Consider the following 15,958-nt stretch of genomic DNA (forward strand, 5'->3'; position numbering starts at 1 on the left):
TTGAATCGAAGTCTTTGAAATTCTTTGTATCGGCCTAGGTATTTCAATCCAGAATGATCTGGCTTTTTTACATGTCTCTCGGGCATGATAAAACTACGTTTCCCATGTTTCCTTCGAAGTACCTTTACGTACGGTAGGTAGCTTTTCTGGAGTTGTATAGAAAGGAACATTTTAGAATCTTTTAGATCTTCAATACATTCACTGCAGTGATTCAATGGATTACCAGTTTTAAGCACTACAATAAAATCATATAATTAAGGGAAAGAAAATTGGAAAAGGGAATCTGGTGTATGGAAATTCTCCATCACCCAGGTCATGGTCGGCCCAAAACCTTTTTCGAAAAAACAGCTGGGCTTTCTTGGTTTTTTCCTTGAAAACGTTTCACTCCTCATCCAGAACTGATGAAGCTTCTTGGTTGAGAAGTGAAACGTTTTCAAAGGGAAGAAACTAAGAAAAGTCAGGAAAAAGTACTTTTGGAAAAAGGAATTTTGTGATAGCTCTCACCCTCTTTTTCCATTCAAGCTGCAAGAAACAAAACAGTGGCAGGTAAGTGAAATGTGCATTCCTGGCGCATCGATAATGCCAGAGAGAATGTCCCTCTGATGATCCCTCAATTTGTGTGTGTGAACCTATGTAAAATAAATAGGCTGAGGCTCAGTTTCCTGGTTCCTTGTTAGTGGATTTCTGCCTTTTATTCAGTTCAGTACCAATATGTTACTGAAAAGCAGGATCGTTTACATAAGCTCGGAGGGGCCTGGGGTTGGGGAGAAGTTGGGCTGAACTTCCGCTCTCCTTTTGGCCTTTTCAGTCCCGGGGAGGCCAGGTGGGAAAGCCAGCTTCACCTTCCTTGCACCATCCCAGCCAGGGTTTTGCCTTCAGCCTTAGAACCAGAGAATCCAAGGGCCGGAAGGGACCTCCGAGGTCTCCTAGTCCAACCCCCTGCCCAAGGCCGGAGTCCTTCTACCACCTGGGACAAACGGCTGCCCAGGCTTTTCTTGAAAACCTCCAGCCATGGGAGACAAGCTGGCCCATTGATCAGTGGCTTCATTTAGCCAACAGAACGGGGCATCAGCTGTACCCGAAGACCATCCCCTCTCCCCACTCCAGGAGCTCTGGTGGCACAAACAGAGCATTTTTCCCACGTAGGCTGGCTCTGAAATAAGCTGCAGCCTCAGGGAAGATTTTGGGAACTGAGCAAGGCCGCCCCTGTGTGTCTCCACCCTTCTTACTTTAGCAAATCCTTTCCTAGTTCTTTCGGCCGCTTTGCCAAGCTAACCTTCCAGATGACCCCTTCCCGGCTTCCCTCCTGCAGCTTCCTCGCCTCCTCCTGTTCTCCCCAGGACCCCCCTTTTCTCCCCCTCTTCCCCAGGGGGGCAGAAACAGAATTGGCAGAGTACAGGTGGAATAAACATCTCTAGAGATTCTCAGTCTTCCAGCTCAAAGGTGCTTTTCCAAGAGGCCCCATTTTCCTTGAGGAGGAGGAAGACTTTTCGCTCCTTATCCAAGGAGCTTCATGGGTTTTGATGGTGCAGATCCTTCCACCACCACCCCCGCCCTCAGAACCAATGAAGCTTCTTGGATGAGGAGCAAAACCTTTTGAAAAAGCACCTGAAGGGAGTCCCAAAGGTGCTTTTGTAAGAGGCAACTGGGCTCTCTTGTTTTTCTTTGAAGACATTTTCCTTCTCATCCAGGAGGCATCCGGCCAGAGCTGAAGAAGCTTCTGGGAGACAAAGCGAAAAGTCTTCACAGAAAAACAAGAAAGTCCAGTTGCCTCCTGGGAAAAAACCCCTTGGGCCCAACCGGGACCTGGATGGCTGAGAATCTCCACAGACAAGAGATAAGGGAGGGGAAAGGGGGCTCAGAAATGTAAGATATAAAAAGTGAGTGAGTGAGTGAGTGAATGGTCATTTCCTCCATGCCTTCCACCTGGAATGGCTCGAGGCAGCTCTGCTCCTTCACAAAAGATTCTGCCCCTCTACCTTTAAGCCAGCTGGGAAGAGATAAATCAGACTCGCTTAATACATTTCTAGATTATTAATCAGAGTTTTGCAATTGCTGCTAATTGCTTTATTACCGTTCTTAAGCAATGCCTCTTTCCACATAGTCGGATGAGGGAAATGGGCATCGCACCGCAAGAGCCTTTTGTGTAACAGCTGCGAACCCAACTCGGCTCTGATAAAGTCAAAACCGGTGGCCTCGCTGGCTGTGCAAAGGTGCCTCTTTCCCAATCCCCCTCTGGCAGCAGAGCCTCCCCACTCTGTCCGTTGCTCCAGCAGCCCTTGGACCTCTCCCCCTTTTGGTTTGATTTTGTCTATTGATTGCGTTTATGTGCTGCCCGGCCCACTCTCAGGCGGCTGCCCCGGGGCTTGGAAAGAGGGTCCCAAAGGGTCCAGCCAGAGGGACCTGATGGAATGGGGGGGGGCAGCACTGCCATCTCCGCAGCCTCTGCCGGGCCCAGCCCTTTCCTTGGCTGGAGGGGGAGTCCAGGGACAGTGGATGTGGCCGCACTGCAGTGCCCTGCTCCTTACCAACTGCCTGGAGGAAGTTTGCGTTGGGCTCTGCCCCACTGGGACATTCCAAAACGGGGATGACAAATAACGCATGAGGGAAGTCCCAGGGTCCCCTGGAGAGGCTGGTAAAAGGAAACTGCCAGGATTGCCTTTCTCAAAGGAGCCCCCCCCCCCCACTGCAGAAGAGCTTACCCCACCCCACCCCAACCCCCAGTATGGTCAGTCTGCTGAGCAGGGCCCAGGCAGGTTGCTGGCCCCGGATGGAAGGGAGGGAGGGAGGGAGGAAGGAAGGGAAGGAAGGAAGGAAGGAAGGGAAGGAGCGGATGGGCGGGCGGAGTGAATGTGGAGCAGGAATGGTGTGACATCTCTGGGTCCTTCTGAAACTGGCTGGTGCATTACGGAAGCCCTTCCTTTCTCTCCCTTCCTAGGTTCTCCGGGAGACTCGGCCTTCAGAGCCACCGACCAGGGAGGCGAGAGTGACAAGCAGCACAGGAAGGTGAGCTGGGAAGGCCCAGAGCCAATTCTGGAGGGGGAGGGAGAGACTCGGCAAAAGCCTAGGCTACCCGGGAGGGGCTCTGCCTTTCAGGGCCTCCCAGCGCAGGGACTTCCTCAACCAGGGGTTGGGTGGCCAAAAGGAGCCAGCAGACAAATATTGCCGAGGAGTCGTTCCTAATCAGGCAACAAATGCATTTCCTTGCGTAATTTCAAGTTTCTTTGCAATGGGTGCCCAGACTTCAACATGGAATTGAACAAAATAACAATTGTTTACAATCTTTAAAAGGGGAAAGTTGGAATTGCTCTCCACATTTTTCCCTGCATCAATCAATGGCGGGGAAACCCTTGAGGACTGGCAGGAAATCCTGGCGTTGGCCCCCACCCCAGTTCCTCTTCTTGCTCTGGGGGTCTTGATGGGCAGGTGATGGGGCGGGTGGAGCCTGGGCCGGTGGGCTCCCTGGGGGATGGCTCAGGAAGGAGCCCCGAGGATGAGGAAGGAACGGCCGGGATGGGGGTTCCCTTTCATGGCATTTACTCCCCCGGTGCTTTTACGGAAAAGGCTGCTGGAAGTCAGAGGAGAGGGGGGTATTGGGTGTGGTTCACACAGCCCCTCCCTCTGGGGTCCCAGATGTGCCCCAGCTCTTGGGCTGGCCAGACCAGGCGGAGGAGATTCAGTGGGCTAATATTGTGCCTCAATAAAGGAGAATCTCCGTAGCTCCGGTTGAAACGGGGGCTCCTTGGTGCTCTCTGGGTTTGGAGGTCTTCTTGCAGGCCTTTCACGACCTGTCTAGGCAACACCATCCGTGCTAGAAGGGAAGGGGGGTTGCAAGGGAGCATTGATGGTGTTTCCTAGTTTGGGTAAGGAAACAGCCAAACTCAGGGAGCCCCCATGACCCCTCCGTACTTTCCCTGTTGGACAGTCACGCAGAGTCGGGGCCGTTGCGAAGGGCCTGCCAGAGACCCCCTCCTGAGACCAGGAGTGCCCGTTGCTTTGATGGGCAGGAAGGGGCTTCCGGCAGAGGTGAAGCTCCTGGTCTGAGGGGGCTGCCCTCCTTTCGCCTCTCACCCTCCCATCAGGTGCTTAGGATGCTGCCTTGGGGGGGGGGGTCACACTGGAGACAGGATGCCCCCTGGCTGTGCGGCAACAGCGCCTGCTGCAGTGCTGGGCAGAGGCCCTGGGCCGGCTTGGCAAGGAAGCTGGTGCCCAAAGGTTTTGCTGGAGAGGGACGAGGACACCACCACCCCATCTTGCCCAGGGCTGCTAGCAGAAGGTGGTTACCCCAAGATTCTGTGGGGTAAGCTGGGAAGCCCCTCTTAGAGCCCCCGCTCCCCCCTCTCCTCTGGTGTGGCTTCCCCAGGGCAGCCCCCTGCGTGATTGGGGGGAGGGGGCCCTGTCAGCCAAAGCTACTTCCAGGGTTGGTGCTGGAAGATCAAATGGGGGAAGGGGAGGCCACTTCTCCTGCCTTCAGTTGCAGGAGGAAATCCCACCGCCCGTGATTTCATGGTCCTTCGGGAGATGCTGCCGATGTCTCACCGACTCTTCTGCCCTTCTGAGAAAGGGGAATCCCCGTAGCTGAAAGGGGTTGAGAGGAGGGCTCCATGGGGCTCTTTCAGCAGGACCCAAGCAGAGCCCTGTGCTGGGCTGGGGTTCTCTTGAGCAGACCCTCAAAGGAGGCAGGAAAGTGAAGGTCCGCTTGTGCTGTCCCCCCCCCAGAACCAAAGAAGGCCCCGATTCCATCAGCAGAAAAGGAAGGGGGTGAAGCAGCCCCCCCCCCTCTCAGGCCTGGGTGCTGCGCTGGGGGTCTTTCCTTCGTGGCAGAGGGGCCTGGGGTCTCCCGTCCTGGGAGCATCAGCAGAGGGGCTCTGAAGGGGAGGGGGCGAACCCAGAAAGGAGGCCACCTCACTTGTCACGCTGCTCGCTGTGCTTCAGCCACTGGGTGTATGTTGCAGACCCCCCCCCACCTCCCCCCAAAACAAGCAGGGCTGGACTGAGACCATAAACAGAAACGTCTTCGGGGGGGGGGCACTCAGTGGAAAGAGGCTTTTGACAAGGGAGAGTTCCTCGGCAGTGAGACCTCCCCCCTCCCCCCTTGGAGCAGAGGCCCCTGGTTGGAATTGCAAAGGAGGGGGGGGGGGTCTCCCGTCTATCATGGACAGGCAGAAGTGGAGAAAAGGAGCCTTCCTGGAGGAAAGGAGGCTGGAGGGGCCAACTCTGCCTTCCTCCAGACCCCCTTTCTCTTGCTGCCCTGGAGGTGGGTGGGGAGGCCTTCCTGACCCTCCCTAGGTAACCTCACCTCCCCCAATGGAGGAGGTTTTGTCTGCCTTGGGCCCCAAGGATGCTCCCCGAGGGCCCTGTCTCCGGTGCAGAGGCCTCTGAGAGCCCCAGGGACGGCCGGAGGTCATTCGGCAGCAGCTCCTCCCCTCCCCCCGCAAGAGGGGCGTCCAAAGCTTCCCTGGGGCTGCGGCTGCTTTGTGCTCCTGGGAGCCTCAGCTGGAAAGCGGCTGACGAAGGGCCCTCGGACAACAACTGGAAGCTGTATTGTATTTGTGTCAGTTGTGCAGGAGTTGCGTTGTCCACCTGTGGCCTGACGGGGAGGCCTTCCTGATTGGGTTCTTTCTCCACAATGCTCCCAAATGTTCCCCGGAGGAATTCCATGCTTGGACTCTCCAGAGGTTCCCCCTTTCCCTGGTTGGTGCCGCATGGGTGCGCTCGGCTTCTGCTGGCCGTCCATTAGAAGGAGGCTCCTCCCTTCCCTCCTTTTATGTTCAGCTTCTCCTCCTCCGCCGTGTGTGTGTGTGTGTGTGTGTGTGCGTGTTGCCCTGTGTTTGTGTTGCACCTTTTGGTTTAACATCATTGCCCCCCTCACCTCCATTTTTTTCTCCTCCTCCCCCTCCCCTCTTCACCCCCCCCTCCCCCCGTGTGCGGCAGGGCCTCCTGGGCGAGCTCATTCTCTTGCAGCAGCAAATCCAGCAGCACGAAGAGGATGTCCGCAGGGCCGCTGACCAATTTGGGCCAGGCTCCTCCTCCTCCTCCCAGCAGAAGCGCAAGGTGACGGCACTCAGATAGACCAGGCAGCCTTTGGGGGGGGGGGCTCCTGCTCTCCTCCCCACCCACCCGCCCCCTCGCTCCCACCCAATCAGACCCTTGGCAGTGATTGAGCTCTGGTGGTGGCTTTCTGCTCTCGGGCGCTCCCGGCCCGTTGGTTCTTTCGGGGTCGTCTCTCTAGTACGCGGATCCCTGCCTTTTTAATTCTCCCCAGAGGGGCCTTCGTTTCCCTGGGGAAATTCCCCCTGGCTCCTCCTCGCTTTTCCTACCACCTTTTGGGGGGCAGGGGGAGCTGTGCAGGTGGCCTCCTGTCTGGCTGGGCTCACTGGAGATCAGCCGTGAGAAGGTAAAGCCTCTTTCGGGGGTCACCCCTGGACTTCAGACCCCGCCCACTGTAGAGCCTCTGGATTCGAAAGGTTCTTCCAGACCGGAGAGTTTCTGAGGAGGGGACTCCGGGGGGGAACGACAGAGGAAAGAGGCCAGGCAGCTGGAGAGGCCCCAAGGGAGGTGGTGGCCCAAAAGGTTCTGGATCTCAAATGGACTCTGAGACCCCCCTGTTGAAGCCCAGCCTGCACCCTCACCATCCAGGCTGTTGAGGCGGTCAGAGAGGCGGCAGGGAAGGTCTGCCATGGTCCAATGGAGGAGGTGGTGGGGCCTTTCCCTCCAGGAAAGAGCCGGTCATCCACTTGGACAAAGGATAGAGACTCCTTTGAATGGTCCACTCTCCCAGGGCTTTTAACGGCTGCACAGGCACCAGAGATAAGCAGGACGGTTTTATTAATTTGCACTTTAGTCCTGGATGGCGATTATTGCCTTAATCTGCTTTGGGTGAGCCCAGGAAGAGGGTCTAGCCCAGTGTTTCTCAACCTTGGCCACTTGAAGATGTCTGGACTTCAACTCCCAGAATTCCCCAGCCAGCAAATGCTGGCTGGGGAATTCTGAGAGTTGAAGTCCGGACATCTTCAAGTAGCCAAGGTTGAGAAACACTGGGCTAGCCGGATCTTCTATTCCACATGCAGGCCGTAAAGGTCACCATTGCCTTGCCTTTTGTTGTAGCCTAGAAATCTCCCCCGGTGGACCAATGGATCAACCCAGGGGCCGTCCCACCCCTTCCCTGCTCTAGGAGAGGGCGGGAGGCTGTGGGATGCTTGGCTCCCCTCGGCTTTCTTTCCCTTGTGGAGAAGAGGCAGGATGGGACTCCCTCCACTCGAGAGGGCTTCCCTAGTCATAGGATTTGCCCAGGTCCCTTCAGGGCATCACCCAGGGGTGGCTCTGCTTCAGCAGCCCTGCTTCCTCTGGCAGCCTGGAGCGCTACTGAGCAGGGCTGCCCAGGCGGAGGAGTCTCCCGGCCCCTTGGCTCCTGTCTTCCCGCTGCAGAGGCAGATGATGACTCCTGTCCTCCAAGGAGCTGCTCGGGTACTTGGAAGACGGCTGCCCTCTTTCCCCTGGGCTGAGTGGCACGGGGCTTTTTCGTCTGGCTCTGCTTCCGGCCCACCGGCACGTGGAGTCCTCCTTTCTTTGTCAGCCCGAGGCTCAGGACTGAGCTTTAATTGCTGCCACCACGGAGATGGCGTTAAGAGTGGATCAGACCAAAGCGTGGCTCCCGTCTGGACGGCCTTGGTGGCCTCCCCGGCAGTCCCAGCTGCAAGGGAGCAGCCGTGGGAGAAGCGGCTGTGGCGAAGCCCTCCTGGTCTGTTCTCAGGGTCTTTCCCATCTGCCTGCCCTTTGGGTCTTAGGCCAAGGAGTGTCCGACCTTGGCAACCTCAAGACTTTGTGGACTTCCAACTCCCAGAATCCCCCACCAGCCATGCAGCCGTGGACCTTCCTCCAGAGGCTGTGAGTGCTCCATGGCTGGAGGTGGCCATCCGTTTAAGTTCAGTTCTGAGCCTCCAGCTGACAAACAGAGGGTGATTCAAGGGCTGACGGCGTGCCTGGGGAATTCTGGGAGTTGAAGTCCCCAAGTCTTAAAAGCTGCCATGGGAGGGCACTCCTGCCTTTGAGCAGAGGGCTCTTGCTTGACAGAAGGGAACATCTTCAGTCACATATTTAAATAAAGGAGGTGCTTTTTTTCCTGATTCCTTGCACATGGCTGATTGTTCATGAAGCAAAGAAAAAGAGATTAGAATTGGCCAAGAGTTCAATGATTCAAAGATGGTTCAAAGATGTTGGATAGCCATTTGTCTGGAACGGTGTAGGGTTTCCTGCCTAGGCAAGGGGTTGGACTAGAAGACCACCAAGGTCCCTTCCAACTCTGCTATTGTATTGTCCTGGAGAAGCAGGAGGTGCAGAAAGCAGAAAACCTTTTGCACAGCCGGGTGATTATTCTGGGTGCTTCTCAGCCATGCTGTAAAATCTGCCCACCGCTTTGGAGTGTAAGAGAGGCTCAGGTGAGAACAGACCGGCTGCATTGCCTTCACTGCGTCCTTCACCCAACTCTCCCTGGTAGCTGGTGGGCCATCGCCCCTCCGGCAGCTGCTGCCCAGGGCTGCTTTTGGGCTGGTGGCAGCTGAAAGCATTCAGACGGAGAGGCTCTGCCTGTTGGATGGCTGCAGCCTCTGTGCACACAGGAGGGACAGAGCACCGTTCTGATGCACCGTACAAAGAAGGAAAGAACATTTTTTTCTTCCTCTTTAAGTTTAGACCACTTGTTACTTTGAACGTTTGAATAGCTCCTGTTAAAACGCGGTGGAGCTGTGCCTAGTTGAAGCTTTCTGAAGCGCAACCAATGGTGTGAAGTGCATGGAAGAGATATTAATGAATATAAAGCAAATATTTTCCCCAAATTGTAAAGCCTAGTGAGTATCGTTTTTGAAAACCTCTTTATTGATAGCTCAGCAGATTTTTTAATTTTTGAGCAGGGATGGATGGAATTAGCCGTATTATTAGTGCATACTTAAAAGGTATTTTCATTTAGAAAAGTACGGTTCCCGAGGTTAGGAGCTTTCTCAAGTGCACTGCTAATACATCCACAGCTGCTTTCAGAAGTAAGGCACCTGGGTAAGTATAGCGAAATGCTGCAGGGATGGGTTTCCTTTCAGGTCCAAGCTGTCCGATTTGACCAAATTGTTCTTGTAAAACAATGACTCTTAAAGCTTAGGATCGTTTGCACCTGGATTTTATTTATAATCTATAATTTCAGCTTGCATAGCCACCCACAAGACCCACGGGACTCCTCAATCTAACAAAGGTTTAAACAGCGAAAAGGCTAAATCAATTTTCATCCCACGAAATAGGCCTAGGTGGCATCCGAAATGCCCACCGTGCCTTCTGTGTCTCTTTGCCGTTGCAGGTTTCTGATAAAGAAAAGGTCGATCAGCTCCAGGAAGAATTGCTGCGGACGCAGGTAAGGGAACTTGGCGGCTGTTGAGAGGCCAGGATCTTAACTGGCCGGATGACTTGGGAGGAAACAAGGCAAGATCAGTGAACTTTTGATCCCTGGGGAGGGCGCTGCTCTGTGGGTGAGGTTCCACATGTGCCAGGCTTGGGCCAGTCGCTGCTGTGCCTTTGAGATAAAGCCGGAGATCCACTCAGTGTTCTTACTTCCCAACTCAGCTGCAGCGACAAACGTTATCACCCATGTCCAGTTGTTGAAAACTGTGGTAGAATTTAGTTTGGGGTCCCAGGAGGGTCTCCCTCCCAGAGGACAAAGAGGCAGCAGGCCTTGAAATGCCTGGTGGGCAGGAAGAGGCTGAGGACATCCCTTCCCTAGCCCTGTGGTCATTGCAGATGGTTGCTTTAGTCTGGCAAGATTCTGTCTGTAGGCAAATGGAAATAAACTGCTCAGAAGGAGCATCACCTGTCACTCTCGGTTCTTTAGAGCTGACAGAAACTCTTTTAGGATATTTAAAAATATCTTCGGTTCTAATCCTTGGCATTTTCTTTTCCCACTGAGGTTTGCGGAGGGGTGGGGGGGGGTCCATTTAAAAATACAATCAGATTCATTTTTAAATATATCTCAATGGTATTTAATATACCATTTATCTACACGTTGATACTAATTGGGATATTTTTGTCAATGTCTTTAAAAAAACAAACGAAATCCTAAACCGGAGGTTTCCAAGCTTGGCAACTTTAAGACAGGTGGGCTTAATTCTGGGAGTTGAAGTCCCCCAGTCTGAAGGCTGCCATGGTTAGATACCCCTGTCCTGAATATTTACATGCCTGGCTTCCTTCTCAGTGGGGGAGGCCGTCTGCATTACCAGTGATTTTGCCTTCTTAGAAGTGTGTTTTTGACAGCCCCTTGGGAACAGGGGAGGTCCAGGCGGCCCATCCAGATGAAGGCCAGTTTCTAACCCTGAAGCTTTCTGAGTTTTCCATCCTGGTGAACCGCCCTGCTTAATTTCCCCTTCCAGGAGATGAAGATTTCTGGGGAAAGACCCTGGCAAGGTGGAGGGTGACCCCAACCACCTCCTAAAGGCACCGTTATTGAATTGCCTTGCCTGGAAAGCAAAAGACAATATTTTGAAGGAATCCAAGATCTTTTGGAGAAAAAGCGACCGATGGAAACTAATCGAGGGGAGATCCAACCTAGAACTAAGGAGAAACCTCCTGACAGTTGGAACAATTAATCAGTGGAAGGACTTGGGTGCCCCACCGCTAGCAGTTTTATTTTATTGACCGGCCAGCCATTTGTCTGAGATGATCTAGGGTCTCCTGCTTGAGCAGGGGGTTGGACTAGAAGACCTCCAAGGCCCCTTCTTGTTATTCTATTTTTCTTTATGTGATTGTTCCCCATTGGGCTGGGTGAGAGAGAGCAGCAGCCCCTGGGCCGTCTATTTCATCTCCCTCCCTCCCCCCTCCTCCTCCTCCTGCTCTTCCCTCCCAAGTCTTTAACATCCCCCCCCCCCCCCCTTTGGGTCTCTTGGCAGCTGAAATACCAGCGGATGCTCGAGCGCCTAGAGAAGGAGAACAAAGAGCTGAGGAAGATAGTCCTGCAGAAGGACGAGAAGGGCATCCATCAGCGGAAGGTGAAGGTAAGGGAGGCAGGGGGCCTCCCTTGCTCCTGCCGTATTTCTGGTGGCAGTTTTCACTTTGTTAAAAACACCCCCTCCCATGGGTGACAGTGGCAGGGAAGCCTCTCCACCTAGACCCCCACCAGTCAGAGTCCCTCGGCTGAGGGGGTCCCACAGCATCCCTCCCTCCCTGCCTGACTGGGGGGAAACCTTCCCACTCCAGTCCCTCCACTGGGGTGCTGCACTGCAGTGGCTCCCCGTGTGGGTCTGTTGTTGTGAGAAGAGATTAGAGCGTGAGAGTGGCGGCCCCGCCTTCTTCCCTGGGCTTTGGCCTCACTCCCTTCATTGTTTCTTCCCTAGAAATCTTTGATTGACATGTACTCCGAAGTCCTGGATACTCTGTCAGACTACGATGCTAGTTACAATACCCACGATCACTTGCCTCGGGTAAGTGGGCGATGAGCCTCCGTGTTCACGCTTTTCTTCATCCTTGTCAGAAACACCTAGACATAGAGACCTACATCATTCAACCCAGAATGACACCTGGTGGTGTGTCATTCCACCCTGAGTGTCGATGGAGGCTCTCCGTCCTGCAGGCCCTGGGGCCCCAAAGCTGCTTTTTCCAAAAGGCAACTGGACTTTCATTGTTTCCCCCCTTAAAAACATTTTGCTTCTCATCCAAGAATGTGGGAGGCAAAAGCCCAGGGAAGCCCAGGTGACTTTTGGGAAAAGCACTTTGGGGAGAAACATGACCTGGATGATTGAGATAAACCTTAGGCCAGTGTCCCTGCGAGGGAGATGCTTCTGTTCCCCTTGTCTGTGCAGGTTTATTCTCATCCAGGCCCTGGGGCAGTGATGGGTTCCGGATCCCGTTCCAAACGGTGTGGTTGGAACAGGCCCGGCGGCGTCCACATGGACACGCCTAGCACGCACACACAAGTCTTACTGTTCAGTGACGCCTCCGCGACTCTCCAGCTGCTCAGTGGAGCGTCGCGCATGCATTGTAAGCGCCGTGCGTGGAAGCACCAAAGACTTTAAAGACAGGTAAGGAGCGAGGGCGGGCAGGTGGGGAACCAGGGCCGGAATGGTACCTGGTGTTCTGGGCAGGCTCTGGTATGCCCGTACCAGGCGTACCGCCTGCAACCCACCGCTACCCTGGGGGTCCCAAAGGTGCTTTTCCAAAAGGCAACTGGACTCTCTTGGTTTTGCTTGAAGATGTTTCGCTTCTTATCCAGAACTGAAGAAGCTTCTTGGGTGAGAAGCAAAGTGAAGTGCAATTTCTCAAGAAACCAGGAAAGTCCAGTTGCCTTTTGCAGAAGCACCTTTGGGCTTCAACCATGAGCATAGAAAATGGGTCATTGGACTACAACCTGAGTAAAAAGTAGGTAGAACAAATACGATTATAACTAAGTGACATTCGCCCAGCCACGTTGGCCGCGTTTTCTCTTGCCGGCTGGAGGTTTTCCTCCATGCCTGCTGGAGGCCGTGGTGTGCCGCATTGCCAGTGTGAGATGGGTGGTTCTCCTCCACATTCACACAGAGCATCTCTGCTAGGGAGGCCCTGTTTTCTTAGATGGTCCTTTGGTCTTCCTACTCCGGTGTGCCGCCTGTTCGGCGATTTCCATACAGGCCAGGGTTGGCATTGGCATTCACACCGGAAATGGGCAGCTTTACATCTTCCAGTTGAGCTGTGAGGAAAAGGAAGGTTGCTGTGAGCCTTGGAGGCACAGTGGTTAGAATGCAGTACTGCAGGCTTCTTCCACTGACTGCCGACTACCTGCAGTTTGGCAGTTCAGATCTCACCAGGCTCAAGCCTTCCGTCCTTTCGAGGTCAGTAAAATGAGGACCCAGATTGTTGGGGGCCAGAGGCTGACTCTGTAGACGGCTTAGAGAGGGCTGGAGAGCTCTGTGAAGCGGGATATACGGTAAGTTTTAAGAGCTGCTGCTAGAGCTATAGTGATGGGATAGTGGATAAAGCCCAAATTGTTAGGGTAGGCCAGTGGTTCCCAAACTTGGCAACTTTAAGACTTGTGGACTTCAACTCCCAGAATTCTCCAGCCAGCTCTGGAGTTGAAGTCCACAAGTCTTAAAGTTGCCAAGTTTGGGAACCACTGCGGTAGGCAGTAACTGGCTGCTTTGGGGGCTTCCCAAGTAGACTATATCTAGATGGAATTTACCTTGATGTTGTCTTCTCTAGTGGAACTTTGGTTTGGGATTCAGGAAGCAGCTGCCTTGGATAGAAGGAGGGTTCTGGAGCCATGGATAAAAACACCATTCGCCCCAACTCCGGAGAAATCAACCAGCATTTGCCTTTCAGGTGGTTGTGGTGGGAGACCAGAGTGCTGGCAAAACCAGCGTGCTGGAAATGATCGCTCAAGCCCGGATCTTCCCTCGGGGCTCGGGAGAAATGATGACACGCTCACCTGTCAAGGTAGGAACACTGCAGGCCCCGAGCCATGAGCTTTCCAGAGGGAGAGCCTGCCCCGGGAGAGACCCCCTCGGGTGCTTTAACGCTTTCCCTTCTTTGAATCCCCTTTGGGCCTCAGGTCACCCTCAGCGAAGGTCCCCACCACGTGGCCGTCTTCAAGGACAGTTCTCGCGAGTTCGATTTGAACAAGGAGGAAGATGTAAGTTTCAAGGAGCAAAAAGGCGGCCGGGGGCTTCGGTTTTTCCCCGCAGGATGAACGATCTGCCGGGGGTCGCAAGAAATGTCGGCCAGTCATTGTGGAGAGAGGTCAGCTCATTCCAGAAGGGGCCCTGGCCGGCCCCGTGTCGCTGGAAGAGGCCGTGGAATTCTAGTTGTACCTCCCAGTTCCCCTTCTTGGGAGAAGGTTGTTCAGGAGGGGGCAGAATCGCAGCGTTCCAGGCGAGGGGAAGTGCCTGGAGCGTTTTCTGTGTGAATTTGGACCGTGGCCGGTGTCCCGGAGGGCCGGTTGAACTGATCCGTTGCCAAACAGCCTCTGCCCAGTTAACAGCTGGCTCCGTTGCTCAGGAAATGCTTCAGGGTCACTTCAGGGAGGGCCTGATAAAGGCCCTCTAGGTCAGTGTTTCTCAACCTTGGCAACTTGAAGATGTCTGGACTTCAACTCTCAGAATTCCCCAGCCAGCGAATGCTGGCTGGGGAATTCTGGGAGTTGAAGTCTGGACATCTTCAAGTTGCCAAGGTTGAGAAACACTGCTCTAGGTGAGGCCTGCTTCTCTGTGAAGCACTCTCCCCTCTCTGGATGCCTCTCCTCTCTGCACAGGCAGGCCTCAACCTACAACCTCAGCAGGGACCAGAACTTCCATAGCGAAGCAATTCAGTCGTTGAACGGATCCACCCGATTTTATGGTCATTTTTGCCACTGGGATTAAGGGAATCACACAGTCGCTGAGTGAATCTGGCTTCCTGCAGCGACTTTGCTGGTGGGAAGCCAGCTGGGAAGGTTGCAGATGCCAATCACGTTTGATGTTGCACAAGCACCTCAATTTTGATCATGTGACCCCCTGTGACGGTCGTAGGTGCAAGGACCTGTTGTAAGCCACCTTTTTCAGCGCAGTCATAACTTCGAGCGGTCATTAAATGCAGGGCCGTAAGTCAAGAACGACCCACGGCCTGATTGCTCTCTTTTTGGTTGCTGTGCCCTCGGGCGCCTTTCCCAGAGCCCTCGGCCCCCTTCCTTCAGCCCCTCCCTCCCTCTGACTCCGCCCCTTTCTGCTTCTGCTGAAACAGCTGGCGGCCTTGCGGAACGAGATCGAGATCCGGATGAAGAAGAGTGTGGGCAGCAGCTGCACCGTCAGCTCAGAGGTGAGGCCTGCCCCCCCCCCGGGCCCCTTCCCACTCCCACACAGGGGCCTTTCCAGAAACGGGTTCTCTCCCCCCCCCTCTCTCTCTCCCTCATGCTGCGCTGTCTCCCCTGCAGACCATCTCGCTCAGCGTCAAGGGTCCTGGCTTGCAGAGGATGGTGCTGGTCGATTTGCCCGGTGTTATCAGCGTAAGTGTCCTGCGCTGGGGGGGAGGAGGGGGGGTTGCTGCAAGAGCAGCGCAAGGAGGCCTCGTTCCGTCAGCTTCCCCGTGTCTGACCTGCCCCCCCCCGACCCCTCTAAGCAGGGAGCCTGCGGAGGTTCTCCGTCATCCGGGGCACGGTTGTCCCAAAGGGGTTCTTCCCAGAGGCAGCTGGGCTTCCTTGGTCTTTCCTGAAAGACGTTTTCATACAAATCCTTCCGCTCCCCTCCACCCAGTCGGAGCGGAAAGAGCTTCTTGCACGAGAGGCAAAATGTCTTCAGAGGAAAAAGAGGAAAGTTCAGTTGCCTCTTGGAAAAAGGACCTTTGGGACGCATTGAGCTGTGCAGAGCCAGAACCAACCTTTGCTGGCCCCAATCCCTCCTGTGTTGCCCTTCGCTTCCCACCCCAAGGAAGCCAGCTACTCTCTGGCAAGCTCTTTTCTGGATGGCCGGTCCAAGCGTGCTCTGCTGCCCAGCTCCCTCCTTCCACCTGGGCAGCCTTGAAGCAGCTTCTCAAGAAGGCCCAGCGCTTCCTTTCCATTTCCCAAACATTCCCCTCTCCGTCACCCGGCTCCATAGTTCGGGACAGACGGTCACCGCATAGCAGCGACGCATAAAGCAAGCACGAGGTGGCAGCTGTTCCCTGTCTGCAAAATTGGGGTGCTGCCATCCATCTAGTACAGGATGAAAGAGGCACACACACACACACACACACACAGACACACAGAGTGTTTTTTGCAAGGGACTCAGAATTACTTAATTCTAAAGAAATGTGCATTTTAAATTAAAACGGCCAAAATCAGACCCAGGGTTCTGCCTTTTGCTTAGAGCTTGAGATTTTAGCTATAAGGTTGTTTGTTTGTAGCTCAAAGGGAAACTGAGTCCAGGGGAAGCCCCAGATTCTGCCCCAGGGCTGATCCCATTGACGGGGGTGGAAAGTTCCCAGGGCGCTTCAAAAACCTCTCTGGTCT

General features: G+C 54.3%; 1 protein-coding gene across 1 annotated transcript in view; it reads left to right on the forward strand.

Annotated features, from left to right (window-relative positions):
• The window catches only part of OPA1 (OPA1 mitochondrial dynamin like GTPase), a 51,611-nt gene that overhangs the window by 14,357 nt on the left and 21,296 nt on the right, over positions 1-15,958 (forward strand). The window contains exons 6-14 of the mRNA XM_032224856.1: positions 2,939-3,006; positions 5,935-6,054; positions 9,341-9,394; positions 10,920-11,024; positions 11,364-11,450; positions 13,321-13,434; positions 13,550-13,630; positions 14,716-14,790; positions 14,906-14,977. Of these exons, the coding sequence (XP_032080747.1) occupies positions 2,939-3,006; positions 5,935-6,054; positions 9,341-9,394; positions 10,920-11,024; positions 11,364-11,450; positions 13,321-13,434; positions 13,550-13,630; positions 14,716-14,790; positions 14,906-14,977 (776 nt within the window). The remainder of the gene's footprint in view (positions 1-2,938; positions 3,007-5,934; positions 6,055-9,340; positions 9,395-10,919; positions 11,025-11,363; positions 11,451-13,320; positions 13,435-13,549; positions 13,631-14,715; positions 14,791-14,905; positions 14,978-15,958) is intronic.

This window comes from Thamnophis elegans, chromosome 10 (genome assembly GCF_009769535.1).
Source record: "Thamnophis elegans isolate rThaEle1 chromosome 10, rThaEle1.pri, whole genome shotgun sequence".
In the NCBI taxonomy this organism is placed as follows: Eukaryota; Metazoa; Chordata; class Lepidosauria; order Squamata; family Colubridae; genus Thamnophis; species Thamnophis elegans.